The 23,847-nt window shown below is 39.1% G+C and overlaps 2 protein-coding genes across 11 annotated transcripts; both read right to left on the bottom strand.

The window, feature by feature from the left end:
• Positions 1-2,194: 2,194 nt before the first annotated feature.
• Positions 2,195-8,461, bottom strand: LOC111218535 (histamine N-methyltransferase A-like). Its single transcript, XM_022740877.1, has 7 exons — positions 8,361-8,461; positions 8,055-8,197; positions 7,158-7,210; positions 6,634-6,741; positions 4,515-4,645; positions 3,978-4,071; positions 2,195-3,642 (listed from the first exon to the last, which is right to left on the bottom strand). Exons 2-7 carry the CDS (start codon positions 8,186-8,188, stop codon positions 3,290-3,292), a joined length of 873 nt encoding a protein of 290 aa, XP_022596598.1. The 5' UTR covers positions 8,189-8,197; positions 8,361-8,461; the 3' UTR covers positions 2,195-3,289.
• A 1,342-nt stretch (positions 8,462-9,803) lies between these two features.
• LOC111218536 (histamine N-methyltransferase-like) lies at positions 9,804-17,520 on the bottom strand. Of its 10 annotated transcripts, none has more exons than XM_022740880.1 (8): positions 17,443-17,520; positions 16,553-16,699; positions 15,927-15,969; positions 14,764-14,816; positions 13,771-13,878; positions 11,645-11,775; positions 11,382-11,475; positions 9,804-10,668 (listed from the first exon to the last, which is right to left on the bottom strand). In XM_022740880.1, the coding sequence occupies exons 2-8, from the start codon at positions 16,659-16,661 to the stop codon at positions 10,307-10,309; spliced, it is 900 nt and encodes a 299-aa protein (XP_022596601.1). In that variant the 5' UTR covers positions 16,662-16,699; positions 17,443-17,520; the 3' UTR covers positions 9,804-10,306. The 10 variants fall into 10 exon arrangements, with proteins under 10 accessions (XP_022596601.1, XP_022596602.1, XP_022596603.1 ...); XM_022740881.1 differs by lacking the exon at positions 17,443-17,520 and adding an exon at positions 17,313-17,415; XM_022740882.1 differs by lacking the exon at positions 17,443-17,520 and adding an exon at positions 16,996-17,136.
• Between the last annotated feature and the right edge of the window lie 6,327 nt (positions 17,521-23,847).

Raw genomic sequence — 23,847 nt, forward strand, 5'->3', positions numbered from 1 at the left:
ATTAAGCCTCAGCACTGAAAGGCAACAAGTAGACTCTCAGAAATTAATACATAATACATACAAAATGTATAATACCAAGCTCACCATTAGACATACAGAATGAGCAGCTTATACTCTACATCAGAATAAATAAAGTAAAGCATGCTCCGATGAAGACATAATACGAACACATGGCCTGTTTCCTCATTACACTAAAGGTGAGTAAGGGTACACTAACGAGCACCTCAGAGCCAGAGGCTGGAGGTTCGGCTCTGATCTCTAGACAGATGGACTGAAGAAAGCTGTGTTGAAGAAGAAGGCTCTCACCTGGATGCTTCTCACAACCAAGTCGACGTTTTTTGGCACAGCTGCAATGTCTGACCTGTGTCGTGACGAGGAAGTAGTTATGGATTCAGCACGGTGCATCAGCCGCACAATATCATGCCGGATGAGGTTCATGGGGAAATGTAAACGTACATCAGGCACTCAGGAGAGACATGGCTTGTCATTATGTCATCGGCGAATAAGCATGCCGCAGACAGTAAATAAAAACGATATCCAGCTGTTCAGCACTTCTGCATAATCAGTCACCAGGAAAACGAGGTGATCTGTTAACATCTCATCACATTTATCGAGCAGAGAACTTCTTTGTCTTTGATCAGCCACCAACTGGCATGTGAAGTAAATAGTTCTTGATGAGCATTAGTGGCAAACACTGTCTTGAGGTTGATTATCTCAGTGACTAATACTCTGTCACTCTGTGGTATGAGAGGGCCCATCGAGGACCCCCGGTAATGGAGCCTGAGCAGGTGCTGAAAGCCCACTGACATCAGGGGGGAGTGCACTGACAAGAATTTCTGATGAATTTCAATTACTGACCTATTAAAGCTAATGAGGTAAATGAGCAGCCAGAATACATTTGCTAGATAGCTTGAGACAAGACCTCAGCGGTTTGACGGGATTTTGTGTGCGTGCAGCCACAGCAAACAGCATGGTGTTAGTGCGACGGTTACTGTGGAAATGTCCCTGTGTTAGCCTGCTGAGTGGGAGCTTCAAATGCAGTAGTCAACTAACAAATGACTCCAAGAGAATTATTTTCCACACATTAGACATGCTGTTTTTGATTATGTGTAATAAAAGTTGGTGTTCTCACTCTTGGCTGTAATGCCACATCTAAATGTAAGGCAAGAGTGCCATCTACTGGAGTTACTGCATTACAGCACAGATGCACACTCACTCGAATATTCAGATGTATAGTACCATCTGCTGGATTTATAGTGAGCAGCATCAGAGGGAGACCCAAAAGTCTGTAGTTTTTACTACTTATCCAGGTCTCTCTAATAATACTGGACATTTATTAGTTAGTTTATTATTATTCGTCACAAATGAATTGGCAGCAGTCTCCTTAGTTTTGCTTTTGAATTAATTTCTCACTCATATAGACTGAGAAATTGTAAACAGTGGGTGTATTTTAGGCCGGACAATGAAAGGTGCTCACATCTTCTGAGAAAAAAAACTAGTCTGGTGCTCTGTATTAACATGGCAGAGGGGGTAAGGTTTTGGATAAGCTCGTGTGGTGCTTTAGATTTGCTTTATCACAATGTAAAAGTGTTTTGTTTTACATGAGACAAGAGACACAAACTGCTACCTAACTAGCAGCTCTGTTAAGACTCCCACGGGGTGAATGTCACAGCCCCAAACAAAGCTGCTACTTAACTGGTAGAGACACATGAGATCCCTTTAACTTTATTTACATGCTTACACTTACTCTAACTGATTTAATGTTGCAGACTTGCAAGCAAACAGCTGCCTACTTACACATACAGCAGATACAGAGCAACATTAGCATTCATTTGGAGCCATGTTTCTGACCAACTGATAAATGTAGGTGTAATATTTATTCCTCTTAGCTCTGTTTTTAGCCTCCACTAACGTCTGGAGTCACAGAAAGTCCCATAGAAAAGCTCCAGGAAGCACCCATGTGCTGCACTTTATCAGGCGAGGGGCAGTTAACCAGACATACATTTGCAAACCCAACTAGTTAGTCCTCATCCTGTAAGTATTAATACTGTCTACAAAATGATGAAATTTATGCTTCAGATAAAGCATAAATCTCACCATTATGTCGCTTGTCCAAGTCAGTTCTCTAGTGCAGCAATGGACACAATGGAGGCTGGTACTTAAAGGTTGGTGAGAACCACAGTTGAAGAGGGTGTGGCTATCTGACACAAGAGCAACGGCAAGTTCATTCCATACTTGAAAACAAACTTCAAGCGACACAAAGGTGAGATTTATGTTTTATCCTAAGTGTTTTCAAACTGTATTTTTCAATTTTACAAACGAAAAGCAGGAAGCCAATTAACTGGTTGGGTTTGCAAATGTATTTCTGATAAACCGCCCCACCTCAGTCAAACTGGAGTTTGCAGCCACTTCCCTGCACTTTTCTATGGGACCTTGTGGGACTGGGGCTACCTTTCTAGCTGCTCAATGCTCCACAATTATTACCAACTAGTCACTAACTGATTAAAAAAAAAAAAAAGAAAACTGTGAGAGCAGTGAAACACTAAACCTGCAGTCGTGAAATCCAAAATATTGGCTCTATCATTAAAGGTCATAATAATAAATTTCTCCAAATGTTAGAAAAAGGTCCAACCTAGGGTCGATGAAATTGATTCAAGATTCCTGCATAGCTAAAATTGTGTGTCAGTCAATAAAGACTATTTAGTTGGTTTTCTAAAGATATAAAGCTTTGTAAAGCATGAACAGTCTTTGGCAGCCATTTTAATCATCATATAGTGCATAAATTGTTTTTATTGATAATTTTGTAAACCATCATAAAAGGTTTGGTGTATATAGGCTGAAGAGACTCAAAACTACAGCAAATAGTAAATCTTAGCAACAGGCAAATATAGGTTGTGTCTCAATTCAGGGGCCGCATCTTTCAAAGGACGTGGTCCAGCCAATGTAAGCTGCAAAGGCTGAACTGAAAGGAAACGGTCAGGTCTACAGAGGATTTCTTATTCATCCTCAGCCTCTGCTTTGTTTGTGGAATATTCTTTTGAAAGTGATTCGCGCAATGAATCTTGGGATAGGTTGAGCTGCCAAGGATCTACTTGCTGGATCCTTTGTTGCCAGGGAAATGAGGGACACATTTCTCGGCTGCAGTTGAAGGAGCCTTCGAAATAGGACAGCCTTGTCGTGCCGCTGTGACGCAATCCTTTATTCAAATGCCGCCTCTGAATGGAGACACAGCTACACTGTTAATGTGAAGAAATGTCAGAGTTAACTGAATGTAAGGGGAGTTATGTACTCAAGCATAAACGAGAATGCAGCTCAAACTGCTGTTGAAGAATACCCTGCCATCTTTCTCAGTGCTGCACTTGTTTCTGAGAAGGTCTAACATGCCTGCTCTGATCTCCGGGGTGAAGGATTGGTAGAAGTGATCTTTGGCTGTCATGAAATTCAGCAGACGTTCTCCAGTCGCGCTGCTCATATCGAAGCACTCAGTGATGTCGAAGGTGTTGTGAATGATGTGCTCCTCATATTTCAGACCCTGGCTCTTTAGGCATGCGAGCACCTCCGCTGATGAGCGGTACTCTGTGATGGCGTCGACGCAGAGCTCCTTCCTGTACGTCTTCCACAGGGTGTCCCAGCCACCGTTGGCTTTAGTATGAGATTCAAAAATACATTAATTATAGTAACAAAACGTTTATGTTATGCGTTTATCTTAAAATAAGTAAGTACAATTATTGACCCGGGGAAATGAAATGCAGATTGCATTGTCTTTGCTTTTAAGTAAAGATCATGTGAGGAGGCAGAAGAGCAGGAGGCAATAGGGCTTATGGGAAACAAGGTAAAACTTTCGGTGATCTAGACACATTGATCACGGTCTCACGGTTTTACAGTAATCATATAAGAATTGTAAATATATATTGCAATAATCTGAATAAAATTGTTTTATAGCAGACTCAGATTAAACTGAATTAAAATCTTCTTACCCGTTTCAACGATGATCATAAGTCTGCCATTGTTTTTTAGAAGACTGTGGTAGAACTTGATAGTTTCAGCGAGGTTATTCACATAGTAGATCATCTGTTAAGGAGAGAGTTGTGGGGAATCTTTAATTGGAATTTTCCAATTAAAGGAAGATTGAATATACACAAAGGAATACATTAAATGTGCAAGCACATATTTTTAAGTGTTTTCACTCACTGTAGGTATGATAGGAACACTAGAGTTACAGGATGTCTAACTAGTTGGTGTACTAGTTGTATAGCTTTGTTTGGCATGCAAATGCACTGCTCCCAAGGTGTTCACCAATGAATGCAAACAGCAGCAAATGATGTAGTAGGGAACTGAATAAATCAAATTGCTCGCACAATGTGAGACACTGACATCCTACCAACAGTTTACTCTTTAGTCCACCTAACTTGCAGGACAACATGGAGATAACCAGAGACAAGAAAGTAAACCCACCATCTTCTTGCCATCACATAATTTTTAAACTGAATGTCCAAAAAGCAGAGTTATAACACCTGAATCATGTGTATGAAGTCAAATTTCTTCACGTCTCCCTTTGCTTTCACTTGCTTCTCATAGTCCTCACTGTGCATGACATGCCAAGCGAATGTGATCTTCTGAAGGTTGGTGGTCTTTGATACCAAAGCTAAAAGTTGGATATAAAGAGAACAGAGAAAGTAAAGCAGTCAGTAACACTGAGATACTGTATACTGTATATATACTGTGTATAGTACAATGAAACATTTAATTTCACAAGAAATGACCTAAGCACAGACTATGATCAATACAAAACCAATACAAGGTTTAGCTGCTTGCAATCCATTAGAAGCATGCAGTTCCTCAACTGACTTGCAAAGCTTTGTGGGTACCGAAGTTAGTGTTCGGATCAAAAACCAATGTGGAAATAAGGAAAATAAGAGGTTTGAGTGCAGCCTGAGCTAGAGCAGCAATGATTGCTAAATTCTTGGTTCAGACAATGTGTGGATCCATGATGCTTCGACCCCAAACAAAGAAAAAACAGATGTGTATTCAGATGAAAGTTAACATCAACAGATATCTCAGAGCCATCAGATGTGTCCCCATATGGATATACATTGGCCCCAGAAAGGGCTGAGACTCCTTCCCTTTTTGCACACTTTATTGTATTGTGCATTTCATTTTAAATCCATAAAATTGCCATTTTTGCCGATCATTCTACAATCAATAACATGAATTAAAAAAAAAAATAAAATCAGAAACTGATATCGCTTAATTACCAAAGTGTTCAGACTATAAAATCCAGTACTTTGAAGAAGTTAAAGAAATGACAGCTTCCAGTCTTCTTGGGTAAGTCTCTACAAGCTTTGCACATCTGGATGTGGGTAGTTTATCCCCTTCGTCCTGGAAGATCCTCTCAAGCATCTGTGACCTGCCATCTTCAGGTCTCTCCACAGATGTTGTGTAGGGTTTAAGCCTGGATTTTGGCCAGGCCAGTCAAAGACAGTCAGAGATTGTCCCGAAGCGACTCAAGTGTTTTCTTGGCTGTGTGCCTCAGGTCACTGTCATGCTGAAAGGTGAACTGTCGTCTCAGTCTAAGGTTTTCTTTTTAAGACCTCTCTGTATTTGGGTTCATCCATCCCTCAGTTCTGCCCAGTCTCCCTGTCGCTGCTGAGAAACCCCCCCACAGCATGATGCTGCCACTACCTGGTATAAGCCAGGTGATGAGTGATGATGGCATCTGGTTTACGCCAGACATAGTGTTTGGAGTTCTGCCCGAAGAGTTCTATTTTTGTTTTATCAGACCAGACAATCTTTTTCCTCATGCTCTCAAAGTCCTTTAAACGCCACTTGGCAAACTCTAAGCAGGCTGTCATATATCCTTTACTGGCGTCCATCCAGCCACTCAACAATAAAGGTCTGATAGAAGCAGTGTAGCTGAGATGGTTGCAGGATCTCCCATCTCTGCAGAGGACTTCTGAAGCTCATGGGTTCATGGTCACCTCTCTGACCACGGCCATTCTTGCCTGGTTTGTCAGTTTGGTCCTCCTCCGCTTCACAATTACTGAAGCCACTATACCCCTGGGAACACTCAAAGATTTAGATGGTCTTATAGCCTTAACCAGATCTACAGCTCACCACAGGTTTATCACAGAGGTCTACAGAGAGTTGTTTTTGTGGGATCTTATATACACAGGTCTGTGCCTTTCTAAACTATATGACCAATCAAGTCAGTTTGCCGCAGGTGGATACCAGTCAAGTTTGAGACACAACTCAAGGATATTTTTGATTTTTAGTAATTTTGCAAAAACTTGTTTTCATTTTGTGATCATGCGTAATTGAGTGTTGAATGGTGCGACAAAAATGGCAGTTTCATCCATGTAAAACTAAATCTAGAACAGAAAAAAGTGTGCAAAAAGTGAGGAAGCCTGAATACTTTCTAATGTTACTGTCAATAATATAAGAATAACTTAATGTCGATGCAGAAGTTCGAGCTGATTTTACAATCATACCTGTTTTCCATCCACACAATGGATCAAATTCGGTGTTATTCTGTGGTGTGTTACTGAAGAAGAAACTTTTAAAAGCATTTTCTTTTTCTACTCAGGAAGAAAAGGTAGAAAGAAAACGACAAATAGTGTTTTGAATTGTTGATACCTTTGAAGTTATCTGAGAGCTGAGAGCTGCCCTCCACAATGTCAGCAGTGATAGGAAGAGCAGGGAATGTAGACTGCAGTACGGAGAGCATCTGGACATCCAACTCCCCTGAAATAAACCAGGAAGTCTTTAGATTTTGAAATCCCACTGCTGCTGAGCACTGCTGCTTCAATGTGAAAAAATCCAACCCCAAAAAGGTTTTGAACTGAGTAGTGCAAACATTTCTGAAACAATCAAAACTGATGAAACATGTCAAATACGCTATATTTAGCGTATTTGACATGCGTATTTGTAAGTGTGTAGAGTGACACTTTGTGTTTGCTCATTGACCTCTATAAGGCCCATTACAAACTATGCTAACTTTGACAGAGGTGTCCATTACTGTAAATTCTTCCTTATGATGAGCATGATGATCAGTTTAACAGGAGCCCGTTTGGTTTATAGAAGGTAACTAAGCCCAAAATACCACAACAAACCACGACAACAATATATGTTCACGCTACCATTACCAGTTCATCACATACCTCCACCACTTCCAATGCCAAGAACATCCAGGCCACTTTTACCTGTTCCAATTCTACATCAACACACGAGAGAAGAAAAAAAAAAAAGATAAAATACATAACTTTGAATTACCCAATGGCACATAACATCTGTACTGTACAATATGTGTGTGTCTCTAAGTTTTTGATTAATACCAAGAATTTGGCAACTATTCACTGTGAATAGCTTTTGAGAGTATTTCATGAATACATGTATTTGTGGTCTTTGTGTGTGCAATTCATGTGATTATGTAATATTCATTGAATTTACTTTCTAATTAACCAATGTGTATTCATGGCAAATCGTAACTACAATGACAGTCTTCATATAGAAAGCACATATGGGCATGGAAGCAGAAATTTACAAGGCCTAAACAGTAAATCCTACAAGCAGATGTGAATGGCATTGCTGGTCAGAAATATCATATTTATACATCATATTTAAAGTTGTATGTTAAAGTGCATTTAAAAAAACAAAACAAAAATATTGAATGCCACAATGGTAACAAAATTGCACTGTGTTGCTCGGCCACGTCACCAGCCTCTGCCTTATCACGGTTATTTTGATATGGAAAATGGGCACAAGCTCAAAAAAGTGGACTTTTGACCAACAGGAATGGCAGCAGATTGTGTTAGCAATCCTGGCAGCTTTGTGTCAGCATGAAAGCACTGGCAATTTCATCCCCCTTTGAAAAGACATTCTGTAACTTTTGAGAGACGTCATTAACTGAGACCTCATATAATGACCTAAATGATCCACTCCTTCAAAAAGCACAAAAAGTAGGAAAGAAAGCACCCATAACGCCTCTGCTGGGAGTAGTGAAAAAAGTAAAAAAGATGATAAAAGCAAAAGCAGAATAGCAACCTCTTTTGTTGTACCTTTTAAATTCTCCTGGCAGGATGCTCTGAACGCACTGGAGAATGGCCTCGTGTTCTCCTGACTTTTCCAGGTAGAACTGAAAGCTTTGGACAGAACTGCCCTCATAACATGACTGCTTTGCCTCTGCAGCCATGGCTGATCCCTGCAATGCATTACACATAGAGGCTTGAAATTCATTGAACAGCATAGAGTTTTTCTAAAGATGACTGTCTAAAAAGTGCTGCGCTGTTTTTAAGAAGCTGCTGAGCTGAATTAAAATCACTTCAGCAAACACTAATTGTACATTGTAAGTATTTAACAATTACCTTGAATGTGTGGAGGGTAAGGACACTGAGTCGATTGCTTTCCCACTCTTTCAAGTTGCAGAGCTACAACACTCTCCCCCTCCCACAGGCTGACTGGGTCCTTCCCATAAGCGTTGCGTAACCCTTGAAAGATGAACTTTGGCTGAGCCGGCTGCTGCTGTGCTGCTACATTCCTATTGGAATCTCATGACAATTACTAGATCAACCTTATCGTTTACTTTCATAGGAAAGGAAAGTTTCAATGGGAATTTATTTCAATGAGCTGCTGGGTTTGAAACCACCAGCATCTGGCCGGAGCCTTTTCCCTGGGTGAACCGTTTTCCTCCCACAGTCCACACACAGACAGTTTAGTTATGAAACAAATTAAATGAAACAAATCAGCATATTAAAAACCACAACGTCATGGGCAGTCCTTCTGCACATAAAAGTATTCTCATTAGTCAACTAGCAGATGACACATTGTGAAAGACATTTGGAATTTAAAAAGCATTTGAGGCCATCACTGTATTTTCAAGTGCCTCCTTTTTGCCCTTGAATATAACTAAAAATGAATTGCTTTAAATTTAAATCTGGCTTGGATGCCACAATTTGTGATGTAATTTATGGAGACAGTGTCTTTATCTTAGCAGATAAAATAAAGACAGTAACAACACAAGGCCTCTCTGCAACTTAACATGCAGAAGGAAGAGTGGTCACCCACTTTCCTGTAGAAAGGGGAAGTTGATAGATCTGGGATTGAGCTCCAGTGCTTGTTATCAGTGTGGTGTCAGTCAAACACAACCAGAATAATCTGCCGCAGCCAAAGATAATCCCATTTTTATTGCAGATATGTGTGTGCTTGTATTTGATGTGTGTGTGTAAACAGTAAACAGTCTAAACATTAGTTTTAAAAACTACAAATAAGTGATTGAAATAAGTGGTTGTAGTTCAAATATTTTTTGTTTCTGTGTAGCTTAGTTGCATCTAGCTGTGTGTGTCATTTTTTTTTTTTTTTTTGTATTTTGATAGTGGAGGTGGTCAGTGATCTATTCACTGTCATTTTACTTGTCCTGGACCCTTTATATGGCCACTCCTATATTTTACAGTTAGGTTACAGACGCTGCCCTCCAGATGGTGCCAACACCTCAGCTATATCAGGAATAATCGTTCTGGGTGATGACAAAGACTAAGAGCAGCTGCTGCCATAGTACTTGTGTTTGTCCAACCAATACAGTCCAGACCAATTTCCCAATGTGGTCTCAGACTTGTGCATCCCACTGTATATCGCATGTATCAGTATGTACATACCATTGATACAGGTTAGGTTTTTTTGGAGTATAATTACATTTGAGCTGTGTAGAGTTATCACAGTTTGAATAAAACCCATATAGTACTTGACTGGTTGGTTTCTACACTCTCATGGGAGTGTTCATCTTATCTAAAATTAAGAGTTCAGTCTCCATGGAAAACATTAAATGCTCAATTTAACATTTATTTTTATATTTCCAAAGTAATTTGATCCAGTGAGAGCAGCAGTGTAATGAGGTTGGCCGCACAGCCAGCCAACTGTAGCCCATTAAAATTATATGATGCTAGAATCTGAAGCTGATTAAAAATCTAATACTTGTTAGAAAATTTGATCATGACAATGAAACAAACCTCGTTCATTAAAAAAAAATACAATTAAGCTAATATTCAATTTTCCCCAGCATTGCACATTATACACAATTAATAATTAAAACCATATTAATCCAAAATAAGTGCTGTTAGAGAACGTATCAAAATCAAAATAGACGGAGATAGTTCAGGTCATAAAACAAGGTATTTCCCACATATGCTAAAAGCTTGTTAATTACATACATTATAAGATACAATGTATAATTTTGAACAATCAAGCTGTTTAAAAATCAACAACTATGTTACCAAAATACTGCACATTTCACATTCACTATACTAACCAACTGTTTTTAAGAGAGCTGATCTAAGACTATCACTCCAAGATTGTTGTTGAAGATAACTTTGCCGTCAGACACCACACTACAGTCCGGGTGTCGAAGTAACTCCGTGACGCCAGCTTTCAGCTCAGGTGAGGCCGTCTTACTGAAGTCCAGCACCTCCGTGAGAAAATCAAGCAGCAGCTCTCCCTTCTCATCGCCTTCGGTGAAACACTCGGTGATATCCAGTTGGGATGGCAGCTCATAGCTCTTGTAGCTCACTCCATTGGAGTCCAGGAAGCTTTTGATGTCTCCAGCGGTCACACACTGACTTATTTCCGTGTTACAAAGCTGCTCCCTGTATGTCTTCCACAGCTTTCCCCACCCACTCTCCTCTTGAATGGACAACATGAAAACATGAGTAAGAGTCGACAGTCATGTCAGCAACTCTGTGAGACTGTACCCACAGTACCAGTCGAAAGTGCGGACAGACATGCTAATATCAGCAAGCTAACATGCAACGACAATGTCCAACAGGTAATGCTCACCATTGTCACTGTCTTAGTTTAGCATGTTAGCTTGTCTAACCTTTTCTAATTGGCATTCACTGGATGTTAAGAATAAGTAAAAAAATTTGGCCTGTTGGTGGCACTAGAAGAAAAGTCATGGGATCACCAAAGTCAGTAGGATTCATTGACTGAGGACTATAAATGTCTGTGTGAAAATTCATGAAAACTCATTAAAAAATTGTTGATATAATTCGGTATGGATCAAAGTGGCGGACCAACCAACATTGCCATCCCTTGAGAAATTGCAAGCAATGGAGGATGGTTCACCAAATGAAAACAAAACCACATTAACACAAGGGAAATCACTACTGAATCTATTACTGAAATAAAATGTTTTTCCATGAGAAATATGTATTGTATGTACCAGTGTTTTCATTTGTGTTTGTTTTAGTAGTAGTTTTAACTGATATCATTGTTAAACCGGTTTTCAACCCTATAAGCGTATATGTATATACGCAATGAGTACAATGACTACATACAGCATAACTAACCAGAACACACCAGAGAGAACATCGTGATTGAAGATTAGATCCACTTACCAGAGACTAGGATGATAAGAAGCTTCCCATTCTTGTTGAGGAGACTTTGGAAGAAGCTGACGGTAGCTCCAGGATCCTTCACATAGTACAGCATCTGTCGATTTCACCACAGATAATGAGCTGGTAACTGGATTCACAGAGCAACTAATTATAACGCTATGCTAGACAGATGTTCTAATGGGATTAATTGCTATGGAGCGCCACCGAATGAATATGACCTAGATGTGTCAAAAATACAGAAGCACTGCGTCGCCAACACCAACCTGTATCATGTGAATGAAGTCGGCTTTCTTTGTCATCTTTTTCACATTCCAAATCTCCTCAAACTGAGAGGCAGTCATCTTGTTCCAGGTAAATTTGATGTAATCTAAACCTGGTTTCTGTGACACTAAAACTGCAGATGGGCAACAAACAGTTAGTGTACTTCAAACATCACCGAATTTACACAGAAATGTTACAGTGTCAAAAATCTGTATTGCTCCATGTTGCTTTCTGTAAATTTCACGTCACTATATCACACATTTTGGGAAAACACACTATAATAATAATTTAACTCAGAAAAAACTCACTGTATTATACAGTAAAGTTTATTATCAATGTGTTATACAGTAGACTTAACACTGAAATAAAGATAAATACAATGAGATTTTACAGTCTACACTTGCTTTTTGTTTTAGGCCATAATATCTGACACTTGTCGTACTGAAATTTGCACCTCAGCTATCAAAACAAACAACTCATGTCACTTGGCATCGGCATGAGGGAGTTTATGTTTTATTTCCCTTTGATGAAGAGAAATGAATTGAGAAAGAACTGAAATACACTCAAATTTTCAAATGTTAAAACTGCACTTTAAACTTTTGGTTGTGTACATATACTGCAGTATATCTTCAACAACTGCATATGCTCAAAGTTTTGAGTAAGATAAGTTTTTCATGTGCATGTGAAAAAACAGTGATTCAGCCTAAAACTATTTCATGGAGTCAATTATTGTATAACTAATGGTAAATACACTATAAGAGAACGGGTATTCATAGCAGAAGAAAAAGTGAGGATAAGAGTATGACAAATTTCTATGGAGACATTTCACAATAAACTTAAGATATTATGCACCTGATGAACTGTGCCTTGTCTGGGTGGGAATGAATACAGTGAGTCATAACCTCCAAGCAACACCAAAACTAAACTTAACTAAAAACTCATGAATTACTTAACAGTAAATAGTTCTGTTTCAGCCGTGTCGTGCAAACCTCCACAGCTATGACCTTTCTGTGAGCCGCTGATTCAAAGCAGGCAAGTATGAGCAAGTCTTGAAATCACAAAAAGATTTCAACAGGCTTTACAACATGCTTCTGAATATATAAATTCTCACAAAGATGTCTCAACAGTTTCTAAGCTGAAAGAGCCACCTACAGAGAGTCAACCAAACAACCAAAGAGAAGTGGTGTGGTGTGAGAACATAATGAACACTGAACATCAAACATACAAAATCTACAAGATAAAAAACCTGTGGATCACCACTTTAACTACACCAATCATTAGGTTAGTATTTGAATACATACGTATGTGTGATAAATGAATTGGTGGTGACAGGACTATGAGTATGTGAATCTACTGGTCGGATGGAAGTAGACTCGGAGCTGGTAGGGATTCAGAGTCTTACTCACAGACATTTCAGAATGGCGGATAATTGCTGACATGAGGGCTTGAGTCTAGGACTGGTTGTTAAAGGACCTCTTCTGACTGATGCATGAATAACTGTATTACTAATGCATCAGCCGGTGGTTCATTTTCAGCGAGTACGCGAGGGTCTGCGTGACATCAATTTTGACATACGAGGTTGCACGTGAGGCTCTGGTGCAGACATTGTTCCCGCCAATCTCCGTGGACAAAACAAATTAGACATAACAACACAACGTAACGGTGCAGACTGCTCACGAGCTGGAAGAAAAAACATGGACACTGATTTTCAAAAGATGCTGTATGAGGAGGTCCGAATAAAAAGACAACCAATTGTGTTCTAATTCTTAGATGTTGCCATTTTAATTTGGTTCATAATTCACAGAATACGTAGACGACGATCCTGTGCGCATGTATGGAATGCGTCATCCATGCAGAATATAAATGAAAACAATTGCATGTCTGAGGTGTCCGCAGCTGTCAGTGTACACATTCACAAGCAAGTATAATTGAGGCCTTAGTGTGAAAGCCAAGGGCTGCTTTAATACATTTTCAGGATTAAAAAATACAAAAAAATGCGGGACAATATGTTTTCTGCTGTTAAGTTAAATACTGAAACATATTTTGGAGGGGGGGGGGGGGGGGGGGGTGAGTATGCAAATGCAGTATAAAGCTGAGGTATGCAAGTGTGTTTCTATAAAGACTGTACCTTTGTAATTATGCAGCTGCTGGCTGCTAGGCTCCACCACCTCGTTATCCACAGTCACCCCAGGGTGCTTCATACGGAGCTCGGAGAGCATCTTTAGGTCAATCTCACCTACAGGTGCCAATAGTTTTTATTTTGAGAACCATTTATTTCTTCCAAGTACATAAAAAAAAAACAAATAAATAAATAAATAAAAAAGACTTCTACATTTAATCACCCAGCAGATCATCACAATGCTCCAGTCCAAATGCTGCAGATTTAAGTAGGAAACAGCTAATAGCACTTGACAGTTTGGCAAATGATGCATTTTATGCTGAAATAGCAGGGGAGCGAGTTATCCCTATAATATTGCTTTCAATATCATTTAGCCACAGGAAGATGATTTTGTTCTAGGTCTTACTGAAGCTGACAGGTTGCCATGTACAAAGGAGTAAATTCAAGCAAAGAAGCTGATGTGGACAGATGCTGAATCTTTCTGATTAGATTGAATGATACCTCACGGAGGACTTTGTAGTCATCTGATTTTACAGTCCATTAGAGAATCTGTAACATCGCTCCATTATGATACTGATATGACAGCTCAGGTAAATTAACTGGATTGGTTTTGACATAGGGGAAGTGGAATAGCACTCATGGGCAAGTAGTGGGTTTGCTCAGGAGAAAGTTAACCTTGCTGTGTCATGAGCGATGGAAGCAACGTGCAGTAAAGCTATACAGACTGTTGAGGTCACTTTGCGACTCAGGTTAAAGATTAATCTGACAACTGGACAGATGCATGCAAACCCTTGACAGTGATTATAAGGGTAAAGGTTTTTACTGCTGCAGCCATATATGACAGCACTGCAATAGGAAAGTGTTAGAGTGGGCTGATTCACTGATTTAACAACGCCTTCTCACCTTAGCTGTCTGCTGCGGAGGACGCTCATCTATTTACTGTGTCACATAGAACATAAGATAGGTTCAGCAGTGAAAGTGTCCTATATTGTGTCTTCTTACCAGCTCCACTTCCAACTCCAATGACATTTAGATGGGACTTTCCATCTCCAATGCTGAGGAGAGAGCAGAAAACACTTTGAGTCTTCGGAACCGTCAAGTCTTAAAATTCACATCCTGCAACCTGCCAAATGTGGGTCACATTTTTGGGCTTGTAACTGTCAGTTCATGCTGACACTTGGGTATGTGAGGTGTCCTGATCTTGTGTCTGCAGCATCTCCAACTACCGAGACTTTGATTGTTGCCACGGCATGTTCTGTCACTCACCGTCTGATTTTAATGACACTATTGCACTTTTTAATTTACTCGTGAGTCATATCTCTCCAGGTTTTCTCTCTGATCTGCTCCGAGGACAGTTACAGAGCAGAGAGTCTGGCTCTCTGCTGCATGACACTCACCTCCTACAGCTTATATGAACATAGAAAGAAAAAAAAAATCACAAGAAGAGATAAACACTGACTAATTGTCATTCACAGTCACACACACTCTGTTAATGTATGTACATTTGTGCAGTCACTTATTTTGATTTTGTGGGTCAAACAGTAACACCACTTACATATTCTGTTTAGGGATTGAGTTCAGTCCTAAACAACTAGAACTGTTGACTGATTCCAGCAGTAATAATTAGGACACAGTGCTTGTTGGTTTATTTGCACAAGTTATGTTACTTCACTGTTTGTTTGCACTGTTAAGTAGAAATAATGAAAAATACTGATAAAAAAAAAAAAAGTCCATTGTAATACCTGTACGCCCCTTCATTTGAATTTGGGTCATGGACCGTTCTCTTTGAAGTTTGCATGTTTTTGATAGTTGCTAGCTAATGGCTAATGAGGCAGAAACTTACTTTCAACCACTGGGTAATTTGTTACAACAGTGCATGTGCAAGTCTCACAAAGGTCTGTTTAGAAATAATAAGAGGTGGTGAATGAGGATGATACTTTTTAGTATTAATCAGCGGTTCCTCTCACTCACTCACTCCAGGAGGTAATTTGTGATTAACTTATTTTTTTCCGATCTGCCTTCATTTATTCCTCAAATTAATTTATACCGCACCAAAATCAGTCCCATCTTCACTGCTTAAATATTAAGAGCGTTTCCTGTCTCTTGGTAATCTAGTTGATCAGCAACAATCACAAGTTACATGCTCAGTAGAGTTTGAACCTTACTGGGTTTTTGAGGCCAATACCAATGATTGACAGTTCTGGTGATCTGTTAACGACATATCAGCAATTATTCAGTTCTTCACACAAACAAAAGTAACAGGCCAATTTTTTATTTTCCTTTTTTTAAATCATACTGAGCTGGACATTTATAAAGATGAAAAATAGATAGATAAAAAAAGATAAAATTGTCAGGCTCTAGTGCTTTGTTATTTTTTTTAACTACAATTTTTTGTTAGTATTGGCGTTCATACATACAAATACCAAAATATCTTCACTTAACTAATATCAGCCATAACATTGGTCCAACTATAATTTTTACAAACCACTGCAGCATTATCAAATGTAGTGTGGTTGAAGATGAAGAGCCATACTTTCTTCATCCTGATAAGTAAGACCATACAGATTTTGATGTATTTTTTCAGTACTGGTCAATCAAGTCTCTGAACCTTTCTGAAACATGTTGAGAACTCCACCACACAACTATTGGTACAGTATATCATTAAAAATGCTATTAACTATTCTGTTCTAATATAGCCTATTACATTCTGCTGTACTCGGCTAGATGCTACTCGATTGTCAATAGTGTGTTTGTCAGGTGTGTGTGTGTGTGTGTGTGTGTGGTATAATACCTGGCCAGTATATCTGGCAGCCTGTTGTGGATGAAGTCCTGCATACACTGATGCTCAGAGGAACGCTCCAGAAAAAGCTGGAAGGATTTCTGGTACCTGCTATCATCATTCACCAGACTCATCAGTGAAGATGCCATGGCACGTAGTCTGGCAAAAAAGGAAAACAAATATTTTCAGTAACAACTAAAATGGAAATCAATGCAAATGCAAAAATATGAGTGTGTGCTTTTCTTTTCCATTTTTATTTTAGGTCAACCATAGTTGCTGTTGCAGGAGAACATTTATGCTTCCATCATCTATTCAAAGTCAAACTTGTTGACAAACCACTGTCGAATAACCAAGTAAATTTGAGTCCAGTTATAACAGGTTTTTATTCTAGCTGCAGTCCTTTGTCATATTGCAAATTGTACTAACCTTACTTTATTTATTCTATTTTATTTTACTGAAACAATAACTTTCTCAGAAAAGAAGTCAGTATTTATAACTGGACCTCTCCCTCCCTGTTGCTGGAAATCGAAAAGGCGGATATCCATTAAGCTCGACTCCCAACGCAAAGCGAGCTTCACTCTGACGGACTGCTATTATTCTTTGCAGTGGGAGCGCTGAAGCTGAACGTGTCACCAGCAGCTGCATGTTAAATCTTTGCTGTGAGATAAATGTCTCCAGCAGCAGCAGCAGCAGCAGCAGCGGAAACAGGAACAGCCCAATACAGAGCGACAGAGCGACAAAGAGCCTGTCGAGACCCTCGACACGTGCACACCTGATCAGAAGCCGTTGATGAGTGCTCGCTCAGTGAATGTCATTGCGTCTGTTCGACTGCAATGTTACTGCGCACGTGGTGTTAAAAGCTGCAGACAGATCGACACAAAACGCAACATTTTTTCACTTACATGCGGGGTTTACGTGCACAAGTGAATGCGACCGAGGAGATCTGCAGGCTGCAATAAAACCCTCCCACTGGAGCCACAGCTCCCTCTTAAGGAGGGTCAAAGGTAGCAGAAAAGAAATCCTCGAGAAAAATCAATCCAATCTTCAAACACCACATACTAAAGTGAAGCATGTGTCCTCGCTGACCTGTGAGTAATTATTAAACACATAGAGAAGGTTACAGACGCACTGCATATTCATAAATATAGCAGGTTTCAGAAATAAACTTGAAATAATATTTGAAAACATTGATATGGAAGATTTAGTCATTGCTCTGTTCTAGTATTATAGGGAGTAAAAGCAGGTTCCAGTCTGTTTTCTGCTTGGGTTTTGGGGTGACTCCGTTTTTATTTGTATTATGACCTGTACGATAATATGATAGGAAATACCAGAAAGACTTTTACAGAGGCAGCTGCACCAGAGGTGATTGAAAATATTCAATATATAATGGCATCATACTAATGTATGTTTGCATGCATAGTGTCTCCATTGGTTTCCATTTATTTCACCTTTGTATGAAACTCAATTACTAAAAACTTGCTTGACCTTAGGTTATCCATCCTGCCAGTTTTTACCTTTGACAAAGATACATTATTGTTGTGTATCAACACAGTACAACCCTGCACTGCTGCATCACTACACCAAGAAAATGTATCTTTGACAAGAATAAAAGCAGACACAATAGTTATTGTGATTTATTTCAAGTCTCAGCAAGATGATTTTCTCATCGCATGGAGACCTGTGAAACTTTAGCCTGCTTTCATAAAGTCAGCAGAAATGTGAGGTGTGTTAAAATACTACTACAGTAAAGACAAACTAGAAGCAATATGATATTTAATATTTTTACCATATAGGAGGTTCAGTTGGGGATTAAAACAATTTTCAAAGGAAGTGCTGTGTATTATGGTATGTGTCTGTGACACCCAGATTGCCCACTTGTTATAATGTCACATAGACGGGAACTAGGCCAAGAGCCCAAATTAGATCATAATTAGGCCACATACCCCATCTGAAGTGATATTAATCCAGGGAGGGAATCCCGAGGAGAGTGATTAGTCAGATATGAATTAGTAGCCTATAGTGATTTATATGAATGTATTGTTTAGACAGAAGACGATAACAATCCATTTTTAGACATTTCTTAAGGACCTCAGTGAATCCTCAAAGCAGTTGATGACCCCAGGACGCAGGTTGACCTTGTTTTGGGACTTGTCACATCTTTCCATTCAAAACAGTATTTTTTACATCAATACATTTCTGTAACTCTGAGCCTCTCTTCTGATTGGCTGTTTTCTGAGTGATTGAATAAAAATACGGCAGATTTCAGGTAAACACTCAGAGAAACCAAATCCTCCAAGGTTGGAGGGTGGGTCTGGAGCGCGGCTGAGAGCGGTGACTGCTTTGTTGTCATAAAGTTACGGAAGTCCTGAGGGTTCGTTTTAAGGCTCAGTTTCTGAATACAGGCTGTGTGCATTTCTCTGTGGAGTGCTTTGATACTTTCTTAATATTACTATCGCACCTAGACCTGCTTTATAATCACATTGCCACCTTTGAGATCAATTTATTTATCTTTTTTGGTGTCTTGAGTTGTGGTGCTTCACGAACACTTTTAACAGATAAAGATGAGAGGAAGGATAACAAGAACAAAAACAATAGGGCTTCAGGAGCATTTGCTTGGACTCCTAATAAGAACATACAGGTCAATAACACAAAAGTAAAATCATCTCACTTTACAAACCCACAGTGATTATAGCAGACACTTGTTTCAATGTTTCCAGAAACAAGAGGAGTACCCTGTGTCACTTGGTGCAGGCTCAGTTTGGACCTTTATGATTATATTTTTGAGTCAATTACTAAACACATACGTTTATACATAAAATTCCTCATCACAGCATGAAAGGTGGAAACATTACTAGTCTCAAACATAAGACTCAGACTTGTCCATCTTGGAAGCTGTCAAGATCCTGAATGCACCTGAAGTTTTTTTTCATTTTTGCTTTACTATAAGTGCACCCACAGACGGGCTGCGTAGGGTGGAGCACAGCAGGCTGTAAAAAGGGCTGTTTCTCACATCATCTGCACCCGTGAAATTCACACGCCAGGGTGTTGGCTTGTGTAAACGGTTTACAACGCTGGCACCGCACATCATCGTAATCATCGCGTAGATCATTCCTGATGATGTGACCTACTATCTCACTTTGTTCACTGCATTTAGCACTTGGTCTGCCAAGGAGAATGATAACGTGATAACACACATGATAACACTCTTTATGGAGTTACATTTAATGTCATACTGCATACCATGACTTGAGCATACTCTGAGCACTATAAGGAGACAGGACGACTAGACCGTCAGCATACAGTACATCAGATGGTTAATGAGACTATCCCCCACCACAGAACTAGTCTTACACTCTTTTAACTTTTAGAAAGACCACCTGTATACAGGTTAAAGAGAACCGGTGACAGTATTCCAACTTGTCAGACTGCATTGGTCACCAGGAGGGGTGCAGATATACTCTTACCCAACCTAACCTGTATGGTTTTATATGAATACCAGTGATTATTATTATTATTAAATGTGGGGGACCCCTCGCTGTAGTAGCTTGACCAAATGTCAAACGTATCCAGGAAACACATGAATACTGTAGTGTTTTGCCTTCTATACCTAGTGACAATATATATACAGATCTGTGCCGTGTTTATTTTTAAAACCAAATTGATTGTAAATGGTTATAATGTATCCTTGAAGCCTAGCCAAGAGAATTCACACCAATACTTAAGAGAGAATGCTGAACCATTAAACCATTATCTTTTTGAAAAGGCTGCTGCCAGAACATGAACCATACTGTGAGTAGGAGACTTAACTTTATTACACCAATTTGTCCTCATTGGTCCATTAGCTCTGAGTTCAAGCCAGGCTGAAGTTCAAAGTCTTTTTTATTGATTACATAAGCTTGCACAATCTTATCTATTCTCAGAACCCAGCTTTGTCTACATATGATCGGGAAAATAACACCTAAAAACAAGAGGACATGAAGTCAGAGGGTGGAAAAGTATTTTTCTACTAAGCTCACATCTTGGAAATGAACTCAATCTTACAACTGATGAAGCAGAAATGCAGTCTGACTAATTCAGTACCAGATATTCATCATTTTATCAAAGTAAACAACTGTCTATTCCTCCATCTCTCTCTCTCTCTCTCTCTCACACACACACACGCTGCTATTGCTATGCATATAGGACACAGCAGCTAAACAGTGTTATTTTGTGTGTATGATTATATAATGCTGTTTCATATTTAACAAAAGTCTTCAGCCATGCTCGCAGCTCTGTGAGGCTGCACTTAAGCACAGTGATTTGAGGACTTATAAAGACCCTCTGTCCTCACTCCCTACACTTCACCCTGAAAGCCCAGACATCTTCTTCTCTTCTTCAGTATGTAGTAAATAAGTAAAGTCAAAGGCATCTGCACTTGCTGTTTGCTCTTCAAGACATTTCATCATTCATCAGTGAGGTTCCCTCAGTTCTATTGATTACCACAGACTGGAGGGGCGATCCAGGCATTCAAACCTTGATGTGTCGTAATGTTATGGAGCATCCAACAACATGCAGCTGTGATTTCTGCTTTGATAACAGCTGGGCTCCTCTGTTGAGCAGCTTCCTCCTCTGTCTTCCTGTTGCACTCTTCACCTCAGAAATCGCTGTCTGATGAGGTCTAAACTCCATAAATACAAACATAAAAATCAGAACATTCTTCCTGGAAAAGACGATGACAGGTTTTATTTTCATCACTCTGCTGGGGCGCACGCAAGCACATGATAAATTACTAATAAATGGTAATAAACATGACTTTAAAAGGTTATGAATTATTCCTTGAAAATATTCATTAAGCTCTCATTCTACTCTGCAAAATTACAGCACACTGCCTTTTATTAGAATGATCCAGCTTTCTTGTAATGGATGAATCCTGATTAAAACTAGACACTGCCATTGTCAAGCTGTTCACATATCTTCATTGAAACCTGCAAATATGTCTTGAGAGCTACTGAAATGAGATGAATTGGACATGACAAGATCAGCCCACGTCTACGGCACAGATCAGATGGCCATGACACAAGCATTTGAATTCAACCCTCTCTTAAACAAAAGTGACAGTCTTAAATAAATGAATTAGATGAGACAAAAGATTTAAACACTGTTTCCCTCACAACCTGTGCGCATCATGGGACTATCGGACTGGGAATCTGACTGCAGGGCAAGATGAATCTTATCAGCTGCTCATCTATTCTGGGCTCTGCCTGGGAGCCTGTATCAGTAATTACAATTTATCAGGACTCTAGAGTCAAGGAGCCGATGAAGATCACGGCAGGACTAGAGCATCTCTCTCAAAAACATTACCACTCTGTGCAACAAAGAGGAAAGTATGCAGCGTTTTATTTTCACATTGTTTCACCATTTATTTGCATTTTTGTCCAGCTCTCCATGTACACACAATAGTAACACAAATAGCATGGTACTGTAAACAATGAATGAACATACTTTTAGATTTTTTGGGACATAACCCAATAGAGTTCTCTTATCAGGTATGAGGATGCTCTTTGTTTTATAATGTAAATGTCACCAAATAACTTCTTAATTAGTTGGTCATGTTATTTAAAAATTTCAAACATTTAACAATTTGGTTGTAACATTTACCACACGTCCCTTCATTGGCCAAATATTAGAAACACTGCCTAAAAGAAACTACTAACATGTTTTGGCAACTTGTAAAACAGAATCTTTGCAAGGCCACTTGGAGCACTTTCTGCCAAAATGGATCAAGCATGCCTACATACAATCAGCTGTTACAGCATGTAACAACTGTATTTGCACAACCATTAAGATTATAGAGTTTCTGGTAAAATACATTCAGAAGGAGGTCAGATAACACAAGACCAAAACTTCAGTTTGTGGAGGCAGAAAGAGAAACAGCATAAACTCTGGTGAGTGCCAAAACCACCAAGTATTAGGAACTTAATTTTCCACTGGTTATTAGAAATAATGCACAGGAGGATGTGGAAATGATACCAGTAAGTAAGAATTTATGATCCATCAAGATGATTTCATATGATGCTCTGGCAATAAAAATCATGGATCTTGTGCTGTAAGTGGAAATTAAAAAAAAAAAAAAAAAAAACTCCAGCTAAATAAAAAGAGAAGCCTTTACTTTTGTGCATGAGACAGAGAAATAGAAATAAGAAATTCATATGTGCTCACAAATATTTGGTATTTGCTGTCTTTCATTTTTGAGCCCTGTCTTCATGGTGCAAAAAAAGGAAGGTAATGGAAGAAAAGTTTTCAAAACTATCAAAAACTAGTCTGCCGCCTTGTTCTCTCCCAGAGAACCTTGTATTTGGATAATTTATGAAATAAGTGGTGTAAAAAAGATATAGGTATGGCGAGTATCCTTGTGAAAGAAATGAAACATACTTTTCTCCAATAAAAACTGTGTGTGATCCAGTGGATAATTCTTCTATTTCATTTCTGTATTTGTTTTGATGATCAGTGCTTTTTTTTTTAGTTTTTCCTATGATGAAAGTGAATGTGTATATGAGCTATGATCATTATCATGCTGGTATCTGATAATTTGCATTAAAGGTCTGTCTATGTTGTTCTCTGACAATTCTGTCACCAAAACAGCAATTTTTCGGCGGAAACGACACTGTTCTGACATTGTTCCTCTATTTAGTGTCTTATGAGCATCAGGGAGGAGAAATTACTGCATCATTGAATGATTCAACTCAAGGCAAGCCTGCTTTTGGTTTCCACATATACACAACATAATGGCATCATCAACAAAACACAGTCCAACAGCAACAACTTGCATTACAATTAAAACACTAGAAAAGTCATTTGAAAGGAAAACCAAAAAAAAGTGAATCAGCACTAACATAGTGCATAAAACATCTTGTTTATCCTCAGAAATTCAAAAAAAGGCTGTTTACCCAAAAGGCTTGTGACATTTTCTTTTACAAAGATCCAGCACTGATGAGACAAAGTCAAATGTCAATGTTCCATTGTCCTTTGAATGTCATGAGTGATTGGCGACTCCAGATGTTTTGTCTCCCTCATGACACAAATACGAGACACATAACCAGGTGGCTCCTCTGAACTCCAAGGTCAACACCTGTGGATCCACTTTGTCTTTGCTTTTTTTTTGAGGAGTCTTCATGTTTTGTGGGTTGCAAACAGTGCTCCAACCATGTTCATGTTGCAAGCAGTTAAAAAAAAAAAAGAAACTAGAGGTCCTTTTATTCCCACAGACTTTTCTGTCCCATTTTCACCTTGATCAGCTTCGGCTCATCTTCTTTGTGGAGGAAAGATGG

The sequence above is a fragment of the Seriola dumerili genome, unplaced genomic scaffold (assembly GCF_002260705.1).
Source record: "Seriola dumerili isolate Sdu_G_001 unplaced genomic scaffold, Sdu_1.0 BDQW01000052.1, whole genome shotgun sequence".
NCBI classification, from domain to species: Eukaryota; Metazoa; Chordata; class Actinopteri; order Carangiformes; family Carangidae; genus Seriola; species Seriola dumerili.

What these genes read in the sequence shown, in the direction of transcription:
- LOC111218535 (XM_022740877.1), bottom strand. Translation starts at nt 8,188, where the DNA reads ATGGCTGCAGAGGCAAAGCAGTCATGTTATGAGGGCAGTTCTGTCCAA. An exon ending in TGGCATTGGAAGTGGTGGAG is followed by an intron (nt 6,742 to 7,157) that starts GTATGTGATGAA and finishes GGTTTATTTCAG; the next exon opens with GGGAGTTGGATGTCCAGATG. An exon ending in GCTCTCAGATAACTTCAAAG is followed by an intron (nt 4,646 to 6,633) that starts GTATCAACAATT and finishes TCCAACTTTTAG; the next exon opens with CTTTGGTATCAAAGACCACC.
- LOC111218536 (XM_022740878.1), bottom strand. Translation starts at nt 17,185, where the DNA reads ATGCAGCTGCTGGTGACACGTTCAGCTTCAGCGCTCCCACTGCAAAGA. An exon ending in CCAGCAACAGGGAGGGAGAG is followed by an intron (nt 16,700 to 17,042) that starts GTCCAGTTATAA and finishes CTTTTTTGCCAG; the next exon opens with ACTACGTGCCATGGCATCTT. An exon ending in GCAGCTGCATAATTACAAAG is followed by an intron (nt 11,776 to 13,770) that starts GTACAGTCTTTA and finishes GCCCATCTGCAG; the next exon opens with TTTTAGTGTCACAGAAACCA.